Source organism: Kogia breviceps, chromosome 1, assembly GCF_026419965.1.
Source record: "Kogia breviceps isolate mKogBre1 chromosome 1, mKogBre1 haplotype 1, whole genome shotgun sequence".
Classification (NCBI taxonomy): Eukaryota; Metazoa; Chordata; class Mammalia; order Artiodactyla; family Physeteridae; genus Kogia; species Kogia breviceps.
In genome coordinates, this window is record NC_081310.1 from 36,074,503 (window position 1) to 36,099,468 (window position 24,966).

At 37.1% G+C, this 24,966-nt stretch overlaps 1 protein-coding gene across 1 annotated transcript in view; it reads right to left on the reverse strand.

The window, feature by feature from the left end:
• Positions 1–3,449: 3,449 nt before the first annotated feature.
• FH (fumarate hydratase) overlaps positions 3,450–24,966 on the reverse strand; it is a 43,224-nt gene continuing 21,707 nt past the window's right edge. Inside the window, exons 4-10 of the mRNA XM_059079128.2 lie at positions 24,700–24,876; positions 21,647–21,829; positions 19,297–19,462; positions 17,961–18,164; positions 15,986–16,113; positions 6,141–6,294; positions 3,450–3,637 (exon numbers count right to left, since the gene is read on the reverse strand). Of these exons, the coding sequence (XP_058935111.1) occupies positions 3,495–3,637; positions 6,141–6,294; positions 15,986–16,113; positions 17,961–18,164; positions 19,297–19,462; positions 21,647–21,829; positions 24,700–24,876 (1,155 nt within the window). The 3' untranslated portion in view covers positions 3,450–3,494. The remainder of the gene's footprint in view (positions 3,638–6,140; positions 6,295–15,985; positions 16,114–17,960; positions 18,165–19,296; positions 19,463–21,646; positions 21,830–24,699; positions 24,877–24,966) is intronic.

The window sequence follows — 24,966 nt, forward strand, 5'->3', positions numbered from 1 at the left end:
TTCTAAACACTTCTCACCTGATTGAAGCAAAATTATGCACACTTGATCACAAGTTTTGTTTTTTAAAGATTTTTTTTTTTATGTGGACCATTTTTAAAGTCTTTATTGAATTTGTTACAATATTGCTTCTGGTTTTTTTGGCTGGGAGCCATGTGGGATCTTTGCTCCCTGACCAGGGATCAAACTCACACCCCCTGCATTGGAAGGTGAAGTTTTAACCACTGGACTGCCAGGGAAGTCCCAGACCACAAGTTCCTAGAGAGGAGTATTGTCTATTAGAGTATGGTGTTTTATATAGGAAACATATTTCATTATCTCCCACCCCTTAATCCTAGGGACAGAGGTCTTCTCAATCCCGGATTCCATAGGCTTATGAATGAATATGTTTGATGCTAATACAGCAAATAGATTTTAATGAGCTCCTTTGGTACTCAGCATCCTGGCCTATGGCTGGGTAGCCATAGTTATGTCTTTTGTGGAAAGCCCTGAAGAGCAGGGTGAAGTGTCAGCAGGTATCTCCAGGGTAATCTGAAGATACCAAGACAATGTCCTCATCTGCCTGGCTTCACACAGTTGTTCTGTGATCTTGATGCTCTGCTTCTTGACATCACAGATGGCAGACAATGATCAGCAGCTTCTTTCATCTCACCCAGCTTGCAGGTGGAAGCAGCTCTAGGTTAGTTGCTCAAAAGCCAGTTGCTAAATGGCCAATTTAATGAATTTGCTTAAAAAAAAAACTAAGTCATTTAAGCTTACCCGTTTTAAGCTTGTCTTTTTAATATCTTTTTAAAAAAACATTAAATTTCTCTCCAAGATTTCTTGCTGCTGTAGTTATAGACCAATAGGACAGTTGAAGAGACAACAGCCATATTCAAGCATATGATCTTTAAAATATACTTAAGTATGAAATACTCTCATAAATTTTTGTGAATATATACTTTTTCTGTGAACTAAATGAAACAGTTAAATGAATGAATTTAGCCCGTGGCTTTCTATGAACTTCCCTGCCACGTCTGTGTGGCAAGTTTGGTGTAATTCCAGACTGATCTGTTCATAAGTCCCATGACTTTCCTCTTCTGAAATGTGTTTGCTCAAGTAAGCCCCTTGGCATTCTACATGTTTGCTAATAAGGATCAATGGACTGTTTTTGTCTCCATCGTAAAACATATTTACCTGGCATTTTTGTAAGTACTTGACCGCCCCTCACCCCCATTATATTTATCCAGCACAAATCCTTGGACACCCTGCTGGGAGTAGGTCATTCCGAGGCCTGAGCACTGTGATCACTTAATGTTTCATTAACACTTTTCTGTTCATGCTCACATCTAAGATACCTCATGGTTTCAATGAATAAAGTCTCTGCAATGCCATGATATAAATACACACAAGCAAGCAGTGAAGCCTAACTAAACAGTGAGCATTTCCAGAGATAATAGCTTTGGGGTTTAAGTTTTTGTCTCACCACTACTGATATGTGGGGGTGGACAATCCTTTGTTGTTGGGGGTTGTCCTGTGCATTATAGGATGTTCAGCAGCATCTCTTTCACCCACTAGATGCCAGTAGCACTCCTTCCTCAGTGCTACCAAAAATGTCTCTGGACATTGCCAAATGTCCCATGAGACAACATTGTCCTCAGTGTACAAATACTGAAGTTGATTTTCAGTACAACCCTCTCACGGGGAATCCTAAAACCCTTATGTAGGATTTCACCATAAAGCCCAGTGTTTTACTTCACTAACATCACACAGAGATGATTGTCAGCTCAAAGGATTCAATGATGGCTCATAATATGCTAGGATATAGCAGATAGCTGTGCAAAGACTATTTGAGGCTACAAACCTGATCTGCTATTATCTTTATTACATAAGTGGTTATGTTTCTAGTTGAGCCCTCCAATGACAGCTCGTTTAGACTGAGGATGCCTGCTAAGGCAAAACATCATTCAGTTCCACAACTATAGAACAGTTGCCAGTTTGGTTGTTGAGTTCCAGGCACAATCTGATTTTGTGATTTTTTCCAATAAAAATCTTTTTTTTTAAACAAAATAGGCTACAGGAAATCAAACTGCACAAGCATCACATCATCACCATGTGAAAAACACTGCCAAAAACAATACTGCATGGGCTAAAAGTAGATCCTATGGGCTCCACTAAAAGGTTTGAAATCCCTTTTACAATAAAAAAAGAATACCCACTCAGGCTTAACAGATTAGTTGTAAGAATATAATTTCATTTTTCATCACAATACTTCTACAACTTTAAAAAATTGAGGTACAATTGACAGAGAACATTATATTAGAATTTTAATTATTTTTTTAAATGCTATATATGCTATCTTCTAAATACCACAGCAGAGTTGGTGTTAATGAGCCTAATTTTCCAAGAATAAATATCAGGAGTAAGTATTCCTTTTTTTTTTTTAAACATACTTGATAGAGCACTACTTACAGATGAGATGCTTTAGCTAGTGGAAATCACTCTCTTCATAATCCTGTTATTTATTATACATGTGGGAGGGGAAAAAGAACAAACCAAATTGTTGCAACTCCCTACATAATTGAGGTTGGGTCTATTTTAAACAAAGCCTTCAGTTACAGGTTTAAATCAACGTAATCTGGATCTCCCTAGAACTGCTAATTCAAAATTCCCTGAGGTTGTTTCAAATGAACTCCTGCTGAAAAATCCTGGCACTGGTGCCCAGAGAGATGATGGGCAAGACTCACTCCCATGACACCCTCCCTTTCTTTCCAAGCTTCCTGCTTGCACCCCTTATCCTTTTTAATCCATGTCCTATAATTCTTAACTCAGTCTTTCCAGTCTTCCTAGGATAATTTAAATAAGGTCAGGAGGTGTGTGTGTCTGTGTAATTAGCACATAGGATATATATGTCTTAATTTTGTTCATCTATCCTATTTCCTTATATATGTGTACATATATATATTCCATATATACGCATGCATGTGTGCATGACGCATACACACATACAAACACTCACAACCCCACTTAGGAGGGCAAATGCTTGGTCAGCTTATGCTCCCAAATCACAGGAAAATAAAAGATGTCTGAAGACCTAACTTGGGAATGAGCTAACAAGTACTTTTTTACTATAGGGGAATTTTTTTAAAACAAAAACCACCCCCCAAAATGACAACCATTCAAAAACTGATATGGCTCTTATAAAACATTTGAAATGGTAAACACCCATACACAAAAATCACAGATTCAACTATATAATACAATTAACATAAAATAAAAATAAGTCTGTTTTCCTTTTGATTTTATACAATTTAATTATTTTATTTTACACTTTAAAAATTCATTTTGGACCTAGCATGTCCTGGCGTTTTATATACTGACCAAACTGCTCTGCTAGAGACAGTCAAGTTCAATAGCAGTTTCCTTTCACATTTATCCATTTTTGTTTAAGAAATATAAGGAGTCTGTTTCACTTTTTATTTTATATGACAATCATTTTTATTATGAATTTATTTAAATCACTTTGGACCCAGCATGTCCTTAGGTTTTACCCATTCATCAAACTGCTCTGCTGTGAGATAGCCAAGTTCAATAGCAGTTGCCTTTAAGGTCGATCCATTTTTGTGAGCAGTCTTAGCAATCTTGGCTGCTTTGTCATACCCTAAAGAAAAAATTAAGAGGTGATTTAGGAGTTAATAGTGAAACTTAGGTTTTCTAAAGCAAAAGGTAATCGTTATTATTTACTTAATGCTACTGATCTCTTAATTAAACATTTTTTAATCTTAAAAATATTTAGCAGTGGATTATCTTGATAGTTGTCATTTCTTACATGGACTAAAACCTTTACTTCCCTTTCTACAAGATTTGTCCCTAAATTAAAATTGCCCACTAACCCAGATATTTTCATAAGGGGGAAAATATATACACATAGATGCATCTCTCTCTCGATATATATGTATACACATAAAAAAACACGCGCACACACACACACACACACACACACACACACACACACACACACGGCACCAAGAGATAAAAGTACACATCTGACTAGTATAAATGTGCTGTTTCAATAGCATGCTTAAACAGAAAAATTATCTTTCTAACAAAGCATTAACAAGCTCAGTGCTGCAGCACTACAGAAAATACAGCACTGCATAACCAGGAACTATGGTAAAGGGCTCTAAGAGGGAAAAGAGAGGAGAGTCCTTTCACGATGAGGGAAGAGCTGGCAGGGCTCTGAGAGATGAGCCTTCAGGGCTGCTTCCAACATCTCTCTCTGGTTCAGCACTCCATGCCCTGGCCTCTTTCCAGACATTACAAGGGTATAAGTTGGGAAGTTTTAGTGTAAATATATACTTGTGCAAGAGATCACAGGTCTACTGTTTATACTTCAAAGTTACTTGCTTTTAAAGTTAATAGGGGCAGGGCAATTCTGCAAGTTATATCGATTTAATGTAACAAAAAAAAAAAAGAAGGCAAAAACCAGAAAGAAGGGAAAAAACAAAAATGAAATCAGTGAAAGAGAAAAAAAAACAAACAAAAAGACAACCCAGGATTAGAAGACTATGACCAGAGAGAAGCCTGCTGAGGCAATATGATTATTGACCAAGAAACATGTTATGTGTCATGTGCAATTATCAACCACCTACAAGATGTTATGTGTAGTATGCAATTAATCTACCTATAAAACATATTATACACATAGTTAATAATAAGATTAATTTGTGAATGCTAAGCATGTTGAAAAGGGCATTTACTGGTCAGACTAACTTTGAGAGAAAGAATTCTCATGTCAAACCTTTGGGGTTAATATTAGACATTCTGTACTTTTATGTTAATAATGACATTAAAGTCTATGCATTATGCTAACCCTTTCAGTTCTCTTCTTCAAGCCCCACAAAACATGATTACCAATCAGCCTGTTACATATAAACACAAAGAGAACCCATGATGTGGAGCTGTAAGGCTCATGCTCTGTCAACCAGTAAGGTGTGGTTTGCCCACTTATCCTTGTATGGCCTTTACCTCACATTAAATTGACTCTAAGAAAGACATCAATCATTCTGCTTTAGGAGTATCTCTAAATGTTTTTGTAACAAATTCTGAAGTATATATGTGATGAAACATTTCTCACATGAGCCTTTGGGTTCCTCTGTATATCTCTCCAGTTGAATGCTGATGTACAATTGTTTCAAAAGAACCCAGTATTACTGTCACTCTTAATACTATTCCTAAGAGCAGATAGCATATTGGGCTCAGAGCTACCTGAAGCAGTTTTATGAGCTCTAACTTTATAAGACTGAAATTACAGCTTGACATGAAGCCAAGAATATAAAATCAGCCTTGAAAGTTCAGGATTACTGAAGTAAGACTGTTTAAAAACAGTAATCATATCACACCAAATGACTGCAACAAAAGTTGTTCTAATGTAGAAAATCAAAGAATATGTTAATAACCTCAGCTCAGCAGTAAGGAGAAGGTGGGAAAAGGCTTTTAACACATTATAACAATGCAATGAATGCCTCAAAATCCATGACTTAAAACAGTGTATTTAATGGGGATCACTAGTCCACCTATAATCCAAGCTAACATTTTTGAATCTACATAATGAAATATTTATAAATCTGGAAAAGGCTTGCAACACAAAAGCCATGGTTTTAGACAAAATATTTGTATTTCCCCCTTTTCCCTATAAGCAATGCATACATAACCCTTTTTCTTTTAATTTAATCCATTTCTGAGTTGAATAAAACAACAAAAACAAAGTATAGCATAGCATCTAGAGAAGGTAGAAAAATGAATTCATTCAGTGTTGTTAATCAGCCAGTGCCACCTAGTGACATTAAAAACTGAGAGGACACTTAGTATCTGAATTTAGTGTCCCACAGTATTTGAATTCCTTTAAGATTAAAATAAGTTTAAAGTTCTTCTGAACTTAGCACATTTCAAATAAAATGAAGCATAATCAATCAAGATTTTGAAAGAAATATGATACCATAAAGGTTATAAATATATATAGCGTCTTTCAACACAATTTGAAATGTCTTAAGAGATTGTCCAAAAGACATCTATTGTTCACAAACATTGATCCAGTGGTCTCTTAAAAATTTTTCAGCTTTTAACTGTATTCAAAATGACACTATTATTCTTTAAACACATACCTATATGAGGATTAAGAGCTGTCACCAACATTAGGGACTCATTCATTAGCCTGTTGATCCTTTCTGTGTTGGCCTGGATTCCCACCACACAGTTTTCTGTGAAGGAAACTGATGCATCCCCCAACAGTCTGGCTGAGTGTAACACATTTTTAATCTAAGAGACAGAGACAAACTTATTAAGCCTAACTTTTTTCTTTTTCCAATAACACATTATTTGCAATTCATAAATGAATATGTAATACAATTAACATATAGCATTCCTACAACCTGTAAGGCATCATACCCAAGAAAACAAATATGAAAGAAATTATAAACATCTGAGGGCACCGAAGTGCCCTTTTAAGAGGTAAAAAGGCATAAATACAAATAAATAAAACACAAGATAGTCTGTGGTGTTATAAAATACAGGTATGAAATGTTAAAGAGCATAGAGAAATAAATTCCAGTTGTAGGAGTTGATAAAGTTTTATTCGATGGAGAGCACTTAAATAGCCAGAGATGGAAAAAAATCTTCTATGCAGAAGGAAGAGAAACAAAGATGCAGAGGTTAGAAAGTTCCACATGAGGAGATTGGTACAAGATGGCAGAGTAGAAGGATGTGCTCTTACTCCCTCTTGCAAGAACACCAGAATCACAACTAACTGCTGAATAGTCATTGACAGGAAGACACGGGAACTCACCAAAAAAGATACCCCACATCCAACAACAAAGGAGAAGCCACAGTGAGACAGTAGGAGGGATGCAATCATAATAAAATCAAATCCCATAACCACTGGGTGAGTGACTCACAAACTGGAGAACACTTATACCACAGAAGTCCACCCACTGGAGTGAAGGTTTCGAGCCCCACCTCAGGCTTCCCAATCTGGGGGTCTGGCAACAGGAGGAGGAATTCCTAGAGAATCAGACTTTGAAGGCTAGCGGGATTTGATTTCAGGACTTTGACAGAACTGGGGGAAACAGAGACTCTACTCTTGGAGGGCACACACAAAGTAGTGTGCTCACTCGGACCCAGGGGAAGGAACAGTGACCCCATAGGAAACTGAACCAGACCTACCTGCTAGTGTTGGAGGGTCCCCTGCAGAAGCGGGGGGTGGCTGTGTTGTGTCACCATGAGGACAATGACACTGGCAGCAAAAGTCGGGGAAGTACTCCTTGGAGTGAGCCTGCCCAGAGTCTAACATGAGCCCCACCAAAGAGCCTGGGTAGACTCAAATGTTGGGTCAACTCAGGCCAAATAACCAACAGGGAGGGAAACCAGCCCCACCCATCAGCAGGCAAGTGGAATAAAGTTTTACTGAGCTCTGCCTACCAAAGCAACAGCCAGCTCTATCCACCACCAGTCCCTCCCATCAGGAAACTTGCACAAGTCTCTTAGTTAGCCTCATCCAACAGAGGGCATACAGCAGAAGCAAGAAGAACTACAATCCTGCAGCTTGTGGAACAAATACCACATTCACAGAAAGACAAGACAAGATGAAAAGGCAGAGGGCTATGTACCAGATGAAGGAACAAGATAAAACCCCAGAAAAACTAAATGAAGTGGAGATAGGCAACCTTCCAGAAAGAGAATTCAGAATAATGAGAGTGAAGATGATCCAGGACCTTGGAAAAAGAATGGAGGCAAAGATCAAGAAGATGAAAGAAATGTTTAACAAGGATCTAGAAGAGTTAAAGAACTCAAACGGAGATGAACAACACAATAACTGAAATGAAAAATATACTAGAAGGAAACAATAGCAGAATAACTGAGACAGAAGAACGGATAAATGACCTGGAAGACAGAATGGTGGAATTCACTGCTGCAAAACAGAATAAAGAAAAAAGAATTAAAAGAAATGAGACAGCCTAAGAGACCTCTGGGACAACACTAAATGCAACAACATTCACATTATAGGGGTCCCAGAAGGAGAAGAAAGAGAGTAAGGACCAGAGAAAATATCTGAAGAGATTATAGTCGAAAACTTCCCTAACATGGGAAAGGAAATAGCCACCCAAGTCCATGAAGTGTAGAGAGTCCCATATAGGATAAACCCAAGGAGAAATACACTGAGACACATAGTAATCAAACTAGCAAAAATTAAAGAACAAGAAAAATTATTCAGAGCAACAAGGGAAAAATGACTAGTAACATAAAAGGGAACTCCTATAAAGTTAAGAGCTGATTTCTCAGCAAAAACTCTACAAGCCAGAAGGGAGTTTCATGATACACTTAAAGTGATGAAAGGGAAAAACCTACAACCAAAATTACAACCAAAATTACCCAGCAAGGATCTCATTCAGATTCAACGGAGAAATCAAAAGCTTTACAGACAAGCAAAAACTGAGAATTCGGCTCCACCAAACCAGCTCTACAACAAATGCTAAAGGAACTTCTCTAAGTGGGAAACACAAGAGAAGAAAAGGACCTACAACAACAAACCCAAAACAATTAAGAAAATGCTCATAGGAACATACATATCGATAATTACCTTAACTGTGAATGGATTAAATGCTCCAACCAAAAGACACAGGCTTGCTGAATGGATACAAAAACAAGACCCATATATATGCTGTCTACAAGAGACCCACTTCAGGCCTAGGGACACATTCAGACTGAAAGTGAGGGAATGGAAAAAGATATTCCATGCAAATGGAAATCAAAAGAAAGCTGGAGTAGCAATACTCATATCAGATAAAATAGACTTTAAAATAAAGAATGTTATAAGAGACAAGGAAGGACACTACATAATGATCAAGGGATCAATCCAAGAAGAAGATATAACAATTATAAATATATATGCACCCAACATAGGAGCACCTCAATACATAAGGCAACTGCTAACAGCTCTAAAAGAGGAAATTGACAGTAACACAATAATAGTGGGGGACTTTAACACCTCACTTACACCAATGGACAAATCATCCAAACAGAAAATTAATAAGGAAACACAGCTTTAAATGACACAATAGACCAGATAGATTTAATTCATATTTATAGGACATTCCATCCAAAAACTGCAGATTATAATTTCTTCTCTAGTGCGCACAGAACATTCTCCAGGATAGAGCACATCTTAGGGCACAAATCAAGCCTCAGTAAAGATAAGAAAAGTGAAATCATATCAAGCATCTTTTCTGGCCCCAATGCTATGAGATTAGAAATGAATTACAGGAAAAAAACATAAAAGGCACAAAACATGGAGGCTAAACAATACGTTACTAAATAACCAAGAGATCACTGAAGAAATCAAAGAGAAAATCAAAAAATACCTGGAGACAAATGATAATGAAAACACGACGATACAAAACGTATGGGATGCAGCAAAAGCAGTTCTAAGAGGGAAGTTTATAGCTATACAAGCCTAACTCAAGAAATAAGAAAAATCTCAATCTAACGTTACACTTAAAGGAACTAGAGAAAGAAGAACAATCAAACCCAAAGTTAACAGAAGGAAGAAATCATAAAGATCAGATCAGAAATAAATGAAATAGAAACAAAGAAAACAATAGCAAAGATCAATAAAACTAAAAGCTGGTTCTTTGAGAAGGTAAACAAAATTGATAAACCATTAGCCAGACTCGTCAAGAGGGAGAGGACTCAAATCAATAAAATCAGAAATGAAAAAGGAGAAATCACAACTGACACTGCAGAAATACAAAGGACTATAAGAGATTACTACAAACAACTATATGCCAATAAAATGGACAACCTGGAAGAAATGGACAAACTCTTAGAAAGGTATAACCTTCCAAGACTGAACCAGGAAGAAATAGAAAATATGAACAGACCAATCAAAAGTAATGAAATTGAAACTGTGATTAAAAATCTTCCAACAAACAAAAGCCCAGGACCAGATGGCTTCACAGGCGAATTCTATCAAACATTTAGAGAAGAGCTAACACCTATCCTTCTCAAACTCTTCCAAAAGATAGCAGAGGGAGGAACACTCCCAAACTCATTCTATGAGGCCACCATCACCCTGATACCAAAACCAGACAAAGACGTCACAAAGAAAGAAAACTATAGGCCAATATTGCTGACGAACACAGATGCAAAAATCCTCAACAAAATACTAGCAAACAGAATCCAACAGCACATTAAAAGGATCATACACCATGATCAAGTGGGGTTTATTCCAGGAATGCAAGATTCTTCAATATACGCAAATCAATCAACGTGATATACCACACCAACAAACTGAAGGACAAAAACCATATGATCATCTCAATAGATGCAGAGAAAGCTTTTGACAAAATTCAAGGCCCATTTATGATAAAAACCCTGCAGAAAGTAGGCATAGAGGAAACTTTCCTCAACATAATAAAGGCCATATATGACAAACCCACAGCCAACATCGTTCTTAATGGTGAAAAACTGAAACCATTTCCACTAAGATCAGGAACAAGACAAGGTTGCCCACTCTCGCCACTATTATTCAACATAGTTTTGGAAGTCCTAGCCACAGCAACCAGAGAAGAAAAAGAAATAAAAGTAATACAAATCAGAAAAGAAGAAGTAAAGCAGTCACTGTTTGCAGATGACATGATACTATGCATAGAGAATCCTAAAGATGCTACCAGAAAACTACTAGAGCTAATCAATGAATTTGGTAAAGTAGCAGGATACAAAATTAATGCACAGAAAACTCTGGCATTCTTATACACTAATGATGACAAATCTGAGAGTGAAATTAAGAAAACACTCCCATTTACCATTGCAACAGAAAGAATAAAATACCTAGGAATAAATCTACCTAGGGAGACAAAAGACCTGTATGCAGAAAACTGTAAGACACTGTTGAAAGAAATTAAAGAAGACAGCAACAGATGGAGAGATATACCATCCATGTTCTCGGATTAGAAGAATCAATATTGTGATAATGAGTATACTACCCAAAGCAATCTACAGATCCAATGCAATCCCTATCAAATTACCAATGGCATTTTTTACAGAAGTAGAACAAAAAATCTTAAAATTTGCATGGAGATACAAAAGACCCCGAATAGCCAAAGCAGTCTTGAGGGACAAAAAAGGAGCTGGAGAAATCAGACTCCCTGACTTCAGAGTATACTAAAAAGCTACAGTAATCAAGATAATATGGTACTGGCACAAAGACAGAAATATAGATCAATGGAACAGAATAGAAACCCCAGAGATAAACCCATGCACCTATGGTCAACTAATCTGACAAAAGAGGCAGGGATATATAATGGAGAAAAGACAGTCTCTTCAACAAGTGGTGCTGGGAAAACTGGACAGCTACATGTAAAAGAATGAAATTAGAACACTCCCTAACACCATATACAAAAATAAACTCAAAATGGATTAGAGACCTAAATGTAAGATTGGACACTATAAAACTCTTAGAGGAAAACATAGGAAGAATACTCTTTGACATAAACCACAGCAAGATCTTTTTTGGTCCGCCTCCTAGACTAATGGAAATAAAAACAAAAATAAACAAATGGGACCTAATGAAACTTAAAAGCTTTTGCAAAGCAAAGGAAACTACAAACAAGACAAAGAGACAACCCTCAGAATGGGAAAAAATATTTGCATACGAATCAAAAAGGATTAATCTCAAAAGTATATAAACAGCTCATGCAGCTCAATATTAAAAAAACAACCCAATCAAAAAATGGGCAGACCTAAATAGACATTTCTCCAAAGAGTACATACAGATGGCCACGAAGCACATGAAAAGCTGCTCAACATCACTAATTATTAGAGAAATGCAAGTCAAACTACAATGAGGTATCACCTCACACCAGTTAGAATGGGCATCATCAGAACAAACAACAAATGCTGGAGAGGGTATGGAGAAAAGGGAACCCTCTTGCACTCTTGGTGGGAATGTAAATGGATACAGCCACTATGGAGAACAGTATGGAGGGTCCTTAAAAAACTAAAAATAGAATTACCATATGACCCACCAATCCCACTACTGGGCATAATACCCTGAGAAAACCATAATTCAAAAAGACACATGCACCCCAATGTTCATTGCTGCGCTATTTACAATAGCCAGGTCATGGAAGCAACCTAAATGCCCATCGACAGACGAATGGATAAAGAAGAGATGGTACATATATACAATGGATATATACAATGGAGTATTACTCAGCCATAAAAATAAACAAAATTGGGTCATTTGTAAAAACGTGGATGAATCTAAAGACTGTGTTACAGAGTGAAGTAAGTCAGAAAGAGAAAAACAAATATCATATATTAACGCATATATGTGGAACCTAGAAAAATGGTACAGATGAACCGGTTTGCAGGGCAGAAATAGAGACACAGATATAGAGAACGTATGGACACCATGGGGGGAAAGCAGTGGGTGGTGGTGCTGGTGGTGTCATGAATTGGGAGACTGGGATTGACATGTATACACTGATGTGTATAAAATGGATGACTAATAAGAACCTGCTGTAGAAAAAATAAATAAAATAAAATTCAAAAAAACCCAAAAACGTTCAGCGTGAGTTTGAGGCAATCAGTGAAATCAGGGCTTCTCAATTCTTAATGATCACCACGTTTTTTATGCTTAATAAAACAAATATTCCATAATCCTTTGAAAATAACCTTTCACACAGTATTTTAAAACAGTATAAAATCAATTAGTTTGTTTTAGCAGTTTTTTTCTTTTTGGTAACATTTCCAATATATATTAAGATATATATCCACATTCTAATCTCTCTGGTCTAAAATCCCTGGGTTTGAAAACCAGACTCCCAACAATGGACTCTAGTAAGACACAGAACTTCAAGGTTTAATTTGATACTAATGACTTTATTATATGGCAAATGTTGGTTATCTTGACTTATTTTCTATTAAAAACAAAACAGACCTTTGTTTAAAAAAAAATTGGAGGGCTTCCCTGGTGGCGCAGTGGTTGAGAGTCCACCTGATGATGCAGGGGACACGAGTTTGTGCCCTGGTCCGGGAAGATCCCGCATGCTGCGGAGCAGCTGGGCCCGTGAGCCATGGCCACTGAGCCTGCACGTCCAGAGCCTGTGCTCCACAACGGGAGAGGCCACAACAGTGAGAGGCCTTCGTACCGCAAAAAAAAAAAAACAAAACTGGCAAGACACTTATTGTTATGCACATATATTTGCCAGGCAGCTGGTGTTAACTGTTTGGAATTTGACCTGAAAACAAAGCTTATCGGTCTGGGGTTTCCCTGGTGGTGTAGTGGTTAAGAATCCACCTGCCGACACAGGGGACACAGGTTCAAGCCCTGGTCCGGGAAGATCCCACATGCCATGGGGCAACTAAGCCCGTGCACCACAACTACTGAGCCTGCAAGCCACAACTACTAAGCCCACGTGCCACAATTACTGAAGCCCGCGCACCTAGAGCCTGCACTCCACAATGAAGAGCAGCCCCCACTCACCACAACTAGAGAAAGTCCACGCACAGCAATGAAGACCCAATGCAGCCAAAAATAAATTAATTAATTAATTAAAAAAAAAAAGGTTATCGGTCTGAGTTGTGCTTTGGTCTGTCTTCTATTTTCCACCAGAATGTACATTCCATAAGGGCAAAAAAAAAAAAATCTGTGTTGTTCATTGTTCTATCACTAGCAATGAGTACAGTGCCTGACACAGACTAGTACTCAATAAATATTTGATGAATACACTGAATGAATACACTAAATATTTGTTATTTGCATATTCTTATCAAATTAAAATCAGACTTTACACTAGACACAAACTGGAAACAAGCCTCTAATATATAGTTAGATATAACACTTCACACAAATAAAGGATTGTAAATGATAATAGCTCCATTATCTGAAGTTGGGGAAACTGGATAAAAGATGATGCCATTTTGTTCTGTCTTCATAAAGATGAAGGAAAAAGGATAGATTGAGTGGACACAATGTTTTCACGGTATGTGGAAGAGTAAAACCAATGGAAGAAAGCCTTGAGAAAGGGAAAAGAACTGGAGAGAAAGTGCTGAAGAAACCAAGGACAAAGAGTGTTTCAAGGAGCAACAAGTCAAGGTCAGATGTTAGTTAAGAGCCGTGGCATGTCTGTTGGACTCAAGAGGTCACAAGTGCTACAAGAACAATTCAAACTAAGTGCAGGGGTGGAAGCCAGACTGCAGTGCAAATGCGAGTGAGAGTTGGTATTTCTTTAAAAAGGCTGAATTCAGAGAGAGGAATAAAGCAGCAGCATGAGAAGCAGACAGGCTGGAAGGAGAGTTTCCTCCTTTTTTTTTTTTTTTTAAACTGAGGAGACTAGAACTTATTTCTAGCAATTAGCATCCCCAGTGGTGAGGGAAAAGAAAGAAACCTATACCCTACTTCCAGAATTTTTCTTCCTATTATAAAAAGCAAACCACCAATTACTTAAGCTAAAAGTCACCTAATTAAATATACAGGATTAAGACCTAAATGTAAGGCCAGAAACTATCAAACTCTTAGAGGAAAACATAGGCAGAACGCTCTATGACATAAATCACAGCAAGATCCTTTTTGACCCACCTTCTAGAGAAATGGAAATAAAAACAAAAATAAACAAATGGGACCTAATGAAACTTAAAAGCTTTTGCACAGCAAAGGAAACCATAAACAAGACCAAAAGACAACCCTCAGAATGGGAGAAAATATTTGCAAATGAGGCAACTGACAAAGGATTAATCTCCAAAATTCACAAGCAGTTCATGCAGCTCAATATCAAAAAAACAAACAACCCAATCTAAAAATGGGCAGAAGACCTAAATAGACATTTCTCCAAAGAAGATGTACAGATTGCCAACAAACACATGAAAGAATGCTCAACATCATTATCATTAGAGAAATGCAAATCAAAACTACAATGAGATATCATCTCACACCGGTCAGAATGGCCATCATCAAAAAATCTAGAAACAATAAATGCTGGAGAGGGTGTGGAGAAAAGGGAACACTCTTGCGCTGCTGGTGGGAATGCAAATTGATACAGCCACTATGGGGAGCAGTATGGAGGTTCTTTAAAAAACTACAAATAGAACTACCATACGACCCAGCAATCCCACTACTGGGCATATACCCTGAGAAAAACATAATTCAAAAAGAGTCATGTACCAAAATGTTCATTGCAGCTCTATTTACAAAAGCCAGGAGATGGAAGCAACCTAAATGTCCATCATCAGATGAATGGATAAAGAAGATGTGGCACATATATACAATGGAATATTACTCAGCCATAAAAAGAAACGAAATTGAGTTATTTGTAGTGAGGTAGATGGACCTAGAGTCTGTCATACAGAGTGAAGTAAGTCAGAAGGAGAAAAACAAATACCGTATGCTAACACATATATATGGAATCTAAGAAAAAAAAAAGGTCATGAAGAACCTAGGGGTAAGACAGGAATGGAGATACAGACCTACTAGAGCATGGACTTGAGGATGTGGGGAGGGGGAAGGGTAAGCTGTGACAAAGTGAGAGAGTGGCATGGACGTATATATACTACCAAACGTAGAACAGATAGCTGGTGGGAAGCAGCTGCATAGCACAGGGAGATCAGCTCGGTGCTTTGTGACCACCTTGGGGGTGGTATGGGGAGGGTGGGAGGGAGGCAGACGCAAGAGGGAGGAGATGTGGGAACATGTGTATATGTATGACTGATTCACTTTGTTATAAAGCAGAAACTAACACACCATTGTGAAGCAATTATACTCCAATAAAGATGTTAAAAAATAAAAATAAATAAATATACAGGATTAGTCCTCTAACATTAACATATGTTTAACTTTCAACTGCTAGGTATATTATCCAAGTACCTAAAGAACTGTAAGAAACCTTAATGAAAGACAAAAACCAAGACAACTAGCTTTCGGTTAAAGACATTGAAAATCAAATTTAAAGCTTACCATCAATGGCTTGAAAACATTCAACTCAAAATGTCCACTGCTGCCTCCAATGGTGATGGCGACATGATTGCCCATGACCTGGGCTGCAACCATGGTCACTGCCTCACACTGGGTGGGGTTCACCTTGCCTTCAAGAAAACCACCAAAGAGAGATATTACATCAAACACGCTTGTGCCTTCAAATATGAGTTTAAGATTAGGTTTTACATCAAATAATCAAGAGAAGAAGGAAAACTAACCTCATTTAATAAAGACATATAATAAAGCAATGTCCTAACCATCAGTGCTGTTTAATGAAACAAACCATGTAGCCAGAAACTCTGAATCATGCAATGGCTAATAAGTAGAGTACCTACAACTACACAGTAAATATAGCTCTTTTCACCTTCATGGCTTAGATGCACAGTAAATATAGCTCTTTTCACCTTCACAGCTTAGATGCATTCTAGAAATATTTATGGAGCCAGGCACTGAATATACAACAGTGAGGAAGAAGGATGCAGCCTCTGCCCTCATAGAACTCGGAGGCGAGGGAGAGAGAACTGGCAATTATAATAGATAAGGGGTCAATACAGAGAAGTGCAGACTGCTATGGGAATACTTATAAAAGAAGCACCTTACCAACATCTGGGAGGCTTCCCAGAGGAAACCGATGTTAAGCTGGAATTTTCCTATTTGAGTTTCCAGAACCCTACCATCCTGTAACACTCCTCTGACAAGCTCAAGTTTGAACCAAACATCCCTGATTCCTCTGACAAGTACAAAGCAACGCAGTGGGAAGATGAGTTCCTTATCCGTGACTCTGCATTTCTCTTTTTTAGGTAATCACCTTGAATTTGCAATCAACTGAACTCATGTCATTTTTCAACATAACATACTTTAAAATCAGATCTTTTCTCATTCTACCCATGCCCAGATCTAAAAGAATCTATAGTCAGGTCTTTCTTTTTCACTCTTGTCAGTTTTAGTCCAACTAGAGTCCTTTATGAATCTAGACTCTGTCATCTGATGTACTGCTATTTCAACTTTATCTGCTAATACAATCAACACATATTCTCTACCTTCACCCTCAGTCACCAGTAAAGTGGTGAAAGGGCACAGCCCTTCAGCTTGCTGCCACGATATCCCTCCAGTCTGAAGTCAACTCATTAGAAACTCCTTAAATGTCACTGTTCACCCAGCTACATTCATCTAACAGTACTGCCCACACTTCTCCACTGGATTCTATGAATATCAAGTGAGTCCACCAAATGACTTACTGGAATCCAGACATCAAGAAAAGAAGGAAATCCAACTTCATTAAATAAAGTAAGACATATAATAAAGCAAAGCCCCAACCATATCTGTGGAGCCTCCCTTACCTAACTGGCCAAAACCTAAGCAAAAAATGAATTAAGAGGCATTTGATACAATTCATCTTTATTCATCCCATGCAGATCACTTTAACAGCAGCCTGTTCTAGAATTCTATTTGCTTTGAATTGTGAAAGATAGAACTATTACATATTTTCTAAGGTGGAAATCAAAATACATGCTGCTAATTAAAATTCTTTTCTCCTATATTGTTGGGTGACGTCCCCAGAAGTCCTGATCAAAAGTAGCCCACAAAGACATTGTGAAACAAGTGCACCACACATGTCCCTATCCACTTTGAGATCATGTTAAACAAAAGCAGGTATGCTGGGCTTCCTTGGTGGCACGGTGGTTGGGGGTCTGCCTGCCGATGCAGGGGACATGGGTTCGTGCCCCGGTCTGGGAAGATTCCACATGCTGCGGAGCAGCTGGGCCCGTGAGCCATGGCCGCTGAGCCTGTGCATCTGGAGCCTGTGCTCCGCAACTGGAGAGGCCACAAAAGTGAGAGGCCCGTGTACCGGGGGGGAAAAAAAAAAAAAAAAAAAAGCAGATATGCTTTGTAGATAAGAATGCCTGTGTTCTAGTCAAGTTCCAGTTCTAACATTTACCAGCTATGTGATTACCTGGCATGATACTGCTTCCTGGTTCATTTTCAGGCAAAATCAGTTCTCCCAGACCTGAGCGAGGACCAGAACCCAGAAAACGAATATCATTTGCAATCTTCATCAGACTGCAAGCAGTAGTGTTCATGGCTCCACTGAGCTCAACCAAAGCATCATGAGCAGCCAAAGCTTCAAATTTATTTGGAGCTGTGACGAAAGGCAAGCCTGAAGAAAAAATAATAACCTATATGAGTTAACAGGTAAAATTAAACATTTTTCTAATATCAGCAAGTTAAACAGAAAGTGCCAGTATATGAAAAGCAAAAAAAGAACAGAATAAAAATTTTACTTCAGAAAAAAATGCTTAAGACTCAAGCTTTGTCTACATTTCTTCAAGAAGTCCTAAAGGGGTAGAAAACCTGATGATACTAGTACACTTAAAAGATAAAAAGAACAAGTACAATAAAATGTTGAAAGAAATATAAAATATTGAAAGAAAAAACATTATCCTACCTGTGTATGATGCCTGACTATGCTTGAATAAAGAGGAAAAGCAGGTAAAATTCACTCTGCTTTATTCCACACTCTTTTCCTAGTACAATTTTCCCCCCATTTTAGGTGTTCTATTCTCTTCTCTAGCCAGGACCCACAAGGTCCTCTGAGAGATTAGGGAGCCAGAATGAGTTAGACATTCTCAATCTCTCCCATGTTCAAATTTTTAAAAATCTGCATATTCTAAACCCCATAATACAGTTCTTCTTGATTAAAATTTGATTTAAAAAAATCTCTGCTAGTAAGCAATAATGAGCATTGTATAATTATTTGTACCCTAACTCTCTGGTAATATCTGCATTTTAATAAGAGTTTTCTGGAGATAATAGCTCTAATAACAGTTATCATTATCAACAGCACAGTACTCTACTAAAGGAAAGAGAATTCAAAAAGGTCATTAATTCAAAGAAATGTCACAGCATGCCATAGGAAAAAAAGAAATTAAGCCTGTCAATCTCTTAACATATTTGTCATTCAAATGAATTTCTCAACTGTCAGTTGATTCCTCCTGCTTTGAAAATGAGTATTCAAAACAGCTTTAAATGGAAAATAATTGAATACTACCAGATAGTAAGCAAAGTTAGCACTGACAGATTTTAATAATTACATGCTGTATGAACTTACAGATCGAAAACTTTTAAAAAGCAAAAGGTTAACATTACAACTTCTGAAATAGACACAAAGTACATGTTAGATGGGAAAATATTATTTCTAACTTTAAATTTGTAAGAATTCAAAGCAGAAACACCCAGAAAAATACACACTAGTATAATGGAAATGAGTAATAAACCGTGTTATCACCTACCTGTGAGTGCAGCCACTTTTGCGGCAACCTTTTCTGCAAAGCCAATTCTAGTATTTAAACCAGTACCGACAGCAGTGCCCCCAGCTGCGAGCTCGTAGACTCTTGGCATGGCACCTTTTATTCTTGTTGTTGCATATTTCACTTGTTGAACATAACCACTAAATTCCTGAAAAGCAAAAGAAATTAAGGTAAGAATATATAATTTTCTAATGGCATACATTAAATTCAAGTTTTAAAAAAACACGTTTCAAGTACAAAATTAGAAGCTACTCAAGTGGTAACTGTATTATTTAATTCATATGATAAAGTATAGGAGAGAAAGAGAATTTATAAACCTATCAGGTAGACAATGCCACTGATAACATGTGGCCTATTTATAAACTAGTCTTTCACTAGAAAGCAAAGAAAAACAACACAGGAAATTTAAAAAAAAACTTTACTAGATTAAATTATTGGTTTATTTGTAAATTATTTATTTTTTGGTGTATCTCAAACAACTCTGAGAAAGAAACAAACTGAAAAACTGAATCCCCTCAAGAAAAATGCAAACATAGAAATGTCCTCCATACAATTTCAGTTAAAAAACCTGATATGGAATTTGAGGATGTTTTACAGGGACTCAAGAAGCTATGTGACTCACTGAACAGCACAAGAAGGTAACAGGTTAGAGTTAAGACTATAGCTTAAAGATGCATTTTAATTCTGCTATTAATGCCACACTGGTTCCCAAAGTATAACATCCTTTAAGTAAAGTAACCACAGAATTCATCATGTTTAGAACATAGCAAGAGCCCTATCAAGAATCATGCAGGGAAGGCATAAGCTGGAACTCAACTGAGCAAGTCGGGATATATGGTTACACTAAATCTTTTTTTCCTGCCTAAAAACACTGAAAAATCATGAATACTTTTGATTAGTGCTAGGATTTCACACTGCTCTAAAGAAAATGTTTTAGAAGATACAACTCCTTTCAGGTAGACCTGATCCATCTGATCTAACACCACTTACATATATACCAGCTGGATTCACTTCAGGAATATATTTTTATTGAGGAAAAAAACTGCACTCAAAAACCTCAAGACAATTATAATAAAAGCAAGTATAAATGCTTCTGATAAGATAAAATCAAAGAGAAAAATAAAACTTTCTGTCATAATACAAAGAATGATGATTTTACATAGGAGGCTGAGTAAATGGCCCAACTGGACTTCAGCATATAATGGTTTTCCTACATGTAACACACACAAAAAGGGAGTATCCAGAGGGACACTCAAAAGTTTCAAAAACATATACTGTATCTCCTTAGAAATTATGCATGGTACTAAGAGCCAATGATGTAAAGAGAAATAAGGTACAGCCTAAGAAACAACTTAATTTAGCAAGCTCAATTTAGTCATATCATCTGTATGTCAATTAATCACTTCCAGTTTTCCTCATTCCTTCCATGATAAAGTTAAGGTAAATGATCAAGTTTTTTTTCAGTGTTTGCTGTCATCTGAACAAAACTACAAATGAAATCTTTCCAAATAACCAGCAGCCAAACTCTCTCCCTCACCTGAATTTCTACAAAAATACTGTTATTAGATACCTATCCTTTGATACTTGATATAGAATTTGCATATGTCCTACCTCCCAAACTGGAGTGAACTTACTGAGACAAAAACTGTTTCTTGTATTTCCTTTGCAATGTATACTATTAGGCATTCTTTAAAGCATCAATAAAGAAACATAAAAATACTTTCTGGTATTTTGGAAAAGAGAGAAATACCTTTTTACATGTGGCCAAAACAATTATAAAGAGTAAGATATGCCCCATTTAATCATTTTAAAATTAATTTTTAAACCAGATTTCCTTTGTGGAACTTACTAATTTTGAGTAAGAGAGACAAAGGAAGAAATTATGATATATATAATGATACTGATGAAGATGATGATGACAGCTAACACCAACATGTGCTTATGTGTCAGGTACGGTTCTAAGCACTCTACATGAATCAGCTTATTTGAACCTCATAACTATCCTATGAAAGAGATATTTTCCTCATTTTACAGCTCAGAAAACTGATGCACAGAAAGGCTAAATAATTTTCCTAAGGTCCAATAGTTTGCACATAGCAAAGCTAAGATTTGGACTCAAGTAGAATGATGTAGAGTCTGGCTCATAGCCAGTATGCTCTGCTCTTTTGAGTGGATACCAATAAAAACTACTGACTGGTTAATGCAGAATCATCTGTCACTGAACTGAATTGTTATAAATTTGGCCTTTTAAACCAGTGTGATTTAGAGGGTAATATGCTGGCCATTTGTACCAAGCCCACAATTGAACCAAATCTAATCACACGCAATATACCTGCCCAAGAGTAAGTGGAACAGCATCCTGTGTATGAGTACGCCCAATTTTGATGATCTGGGCAAATTCTTTGGATTTTGCATCAAGGGCATCATGTAGCTTCTGTAGTCCTGGTAGCAGTACTTCATGAACTTCTATTGCAGCAGCAATATGCATTGCTGTGGGAAAAGTATCATTTGAGCTCTGTTGGAAAATTTTCAAAAGAAATGTAAAATGTTAAATCAGAGGCAAAAATAAACCAAACTTGAATGCCTCTATTAAAAATCTCACTAAATGACTACTCAAAACTTGGCATATTTAGTACTCAATTACATTTACCTGTGGCAAGTCACTTAGGATCAAATAAGAAGCATGTTTAGGACTGTATTACATATACCACCTACAATAAATGTATTCTATGTTACTATATCTGCCTGCTAAGAAATGACAGCAAGACATAGAGAAGTACAACTAGCAAATATATGTAAGGACAGCAATAATAAAATATCTTACAGTTAAATAGCATACAGTCTTTCACAAACACTTCTTCCTTTACTAAACTTGAGGAAAATTCTGTGAGGTAGGTAGGTAGGTCACCACTTTAAAAATAGAAAAAGCTAAACTGTCAAAGAAATTATGTGACTTGCCAAAATATTTATGGTTGGCAGAACTGGGACCTGACCATGTAGTCTAAACTCCATGCTCTTTCCTCAACTGTAAACCCAAACTTTTAAATTACGATGCTATTTTAAAAAATATATTCATTACTCATGTTAAACTTTGTATTATGGACATTATCAAACTACTTACAAAAGTAGGATGAATGGTATAATGAACTCATGTATCTACCACCTGAATTCAAACAATTAGCATATAGCCAATCTTGTTTCATCTATAACTCCACCTCACTCCTCCATCTAACCATACACATAGATTACTCTGAAGTAGATTTCAGACTTCAGTATACGTAAAAGATAAACTCACATTTAAAGGCAAGCCTTGGGTTTGCAAAATCCTTCATATAATGGAGTTATGAAAAAACTTTTATGAAAAAACTTCCTCACTACTTAAAAATATATTAAATTATACTCAGAACCCAGATCTTGGTTTCTAAATATCACTTCCCAATAAGTGATAAGATACTCCAAGAGCTCTTTGGAAAAATGAGTGCTTATGAGGGCTGGGGCAGGAAAAATACAAGATGAGAAGCCTGGAGCATCTTATAGTGCAAAAAATTAATCAGTGCCTTAAAAAAAAAAGGATGGTGGCATGTCCAAAGGACACAGGCACCAAAAAGCTGTGGCTTTGTGGCAACAATATGAGTAGCAATATAAATATCAAAAATATTGGATTATAACCTTAAGAAAAAAATATTCATTAATTCATACTGATATACATAAATGATTAAATAAATAAATGTCAGGGGAGAGAGAGGACAGTATTCCTTACAGAAAAATTTCAATTAATAAATGTAGAAAGAATGAGGGAAACAGAAAATCACTACTGAAACACTAATGTAGTTGTTATTGGCAAGATCCACTGATGAATGTTAAAATTAATAGGCAAAAGTTTAAGGAGAAAGAGGCTATTTCAATAGCCTCAAAGTTCTCTATTAATTCTGTGGTGATCTTAACACATGTCCAAAAATTTCTTGATACTCCTCCCTTTAGGAAGTGGAGCTAAAGTGTAGTAGCTGGAGTATAGGCTGGACACAGTGGCTTACTTCTACCAAACAGAAGATGGAGAAACCAGGAAGACACCATCTTAACCAAGTGATTCAAGTTAACATCACCAGTACCAAGTCATGTTGCTATCATGTACCCCTGATATGATGCAAGAAGAGCCCTTCATTTCTATAAGTCTTTCCAAAAATCCACAGTCTCAGTCTAATCATGAGAAAACAACAGACAAACCCAAATTGAGGGACATTCTATGAAATACCTGGCCACTGCTTTCAAAAGTCACAAAGACAAAGACAAGTTCTCATACATTAGAGGAGACTAAGGGGATATGATGACTAAATACAATGTGGAGCGTGGACTGGATCCTGGTTAAGAGAAAAAGGAGAGCAATAGAAAACTAGAGAAATCCTAATAAAGCCTGTTTAATTAAGAGTATTGTACCAATGTTAATTTCTTAGTGTGATAAATATACCAGGGTTATGTAAAATATTTAATATTAAGGGTAGCTGGGTAAAGGGTATACAGGAACTCTGAAATATCTTTGCAATTCTTATAAATAATTTTATATTTCAAAAGAAAGAGTTCTAAAAATATAAATCAAACAGCGAAAATATACATATATACTAAATTCAGGTGTCCTAAAAGTTATTTTTTTCCTAAAGGTGCTTTTTATGAAAATTTAAGACATAGACTCAAGATTCCTAAAAGAAATAAGGAGAACATAAAAGAAGTCCTTTCCATTAAAGAATATAAGCAGAATGAACATTCCCTGTCAAAAGTTAATGCCTGGGGCTTCCCTGGTGGCGCAGTGGTTGGGAGTCCGCCTGCTGATGCGGGAGACGTGGGTTCGTGCCCCGGTCCGGGAGGATCCCGCGTGCCGCGCAGCGGCTGGGCCCGTGAGCCGTGGCCGCTGGGCCTGCGCGTCCAGAGCCTGTGCTCTGCAGCGGGAGAGGCCGCAGCAGTGAGAGGCCCACGTACCACAAAAATTTTAAAAAAAAAGTTAATGCCTGGGGCTTCCCTGGTGGCGCAGCGGTTAAGAATCCTCCTGCCAATGCAGGGGACACAGGTTCGAGCCCTGGTCTGGGAAGATCCCACATGCCGCGGAGCAACTAAGCCCGTGTGCCACAACTACTGAGCCTGCGCTCTAAAGACCGCGAGTCACAACTACTGAAGGCTTCATGCCCTAGAGCCATGCTCTGCAACAAGAGAAGCCACCTCTATGAGAAGCCCATGCACACTAACGAAGACCCAATGCAGCCAAAAATAAATAAATAAATAAATTTAAAAAGAGAAAAAAAAACTCATAAAAAAAAGTTAATGCCTGTTTTTACAAGGAAAATCTCAGGATTCTTTTCAATTTATAACAAAGAAAAGAAGAGATCGTATACCGACCTGACTTTTATTAACATGATCGTTGGGATGCACGGGTTTCTTGCTGCCAAGTTCACCTCCTAGCATTTCAATTGCTCTATTGCTAATGACTTCATTTACATTCATATTTGTCTGGGTTCCTGATCCAGTCTGCCATACCACGAGAGGAAAATGATCATTTAATTTACCTTCAGCTACCTGCAGAGCAAAATGTTACAAAATGAATTTTAAAAAATAAGAAATATTCATTTAGCTATTTAAATCAAATATGATTAAGTTGGTACTATT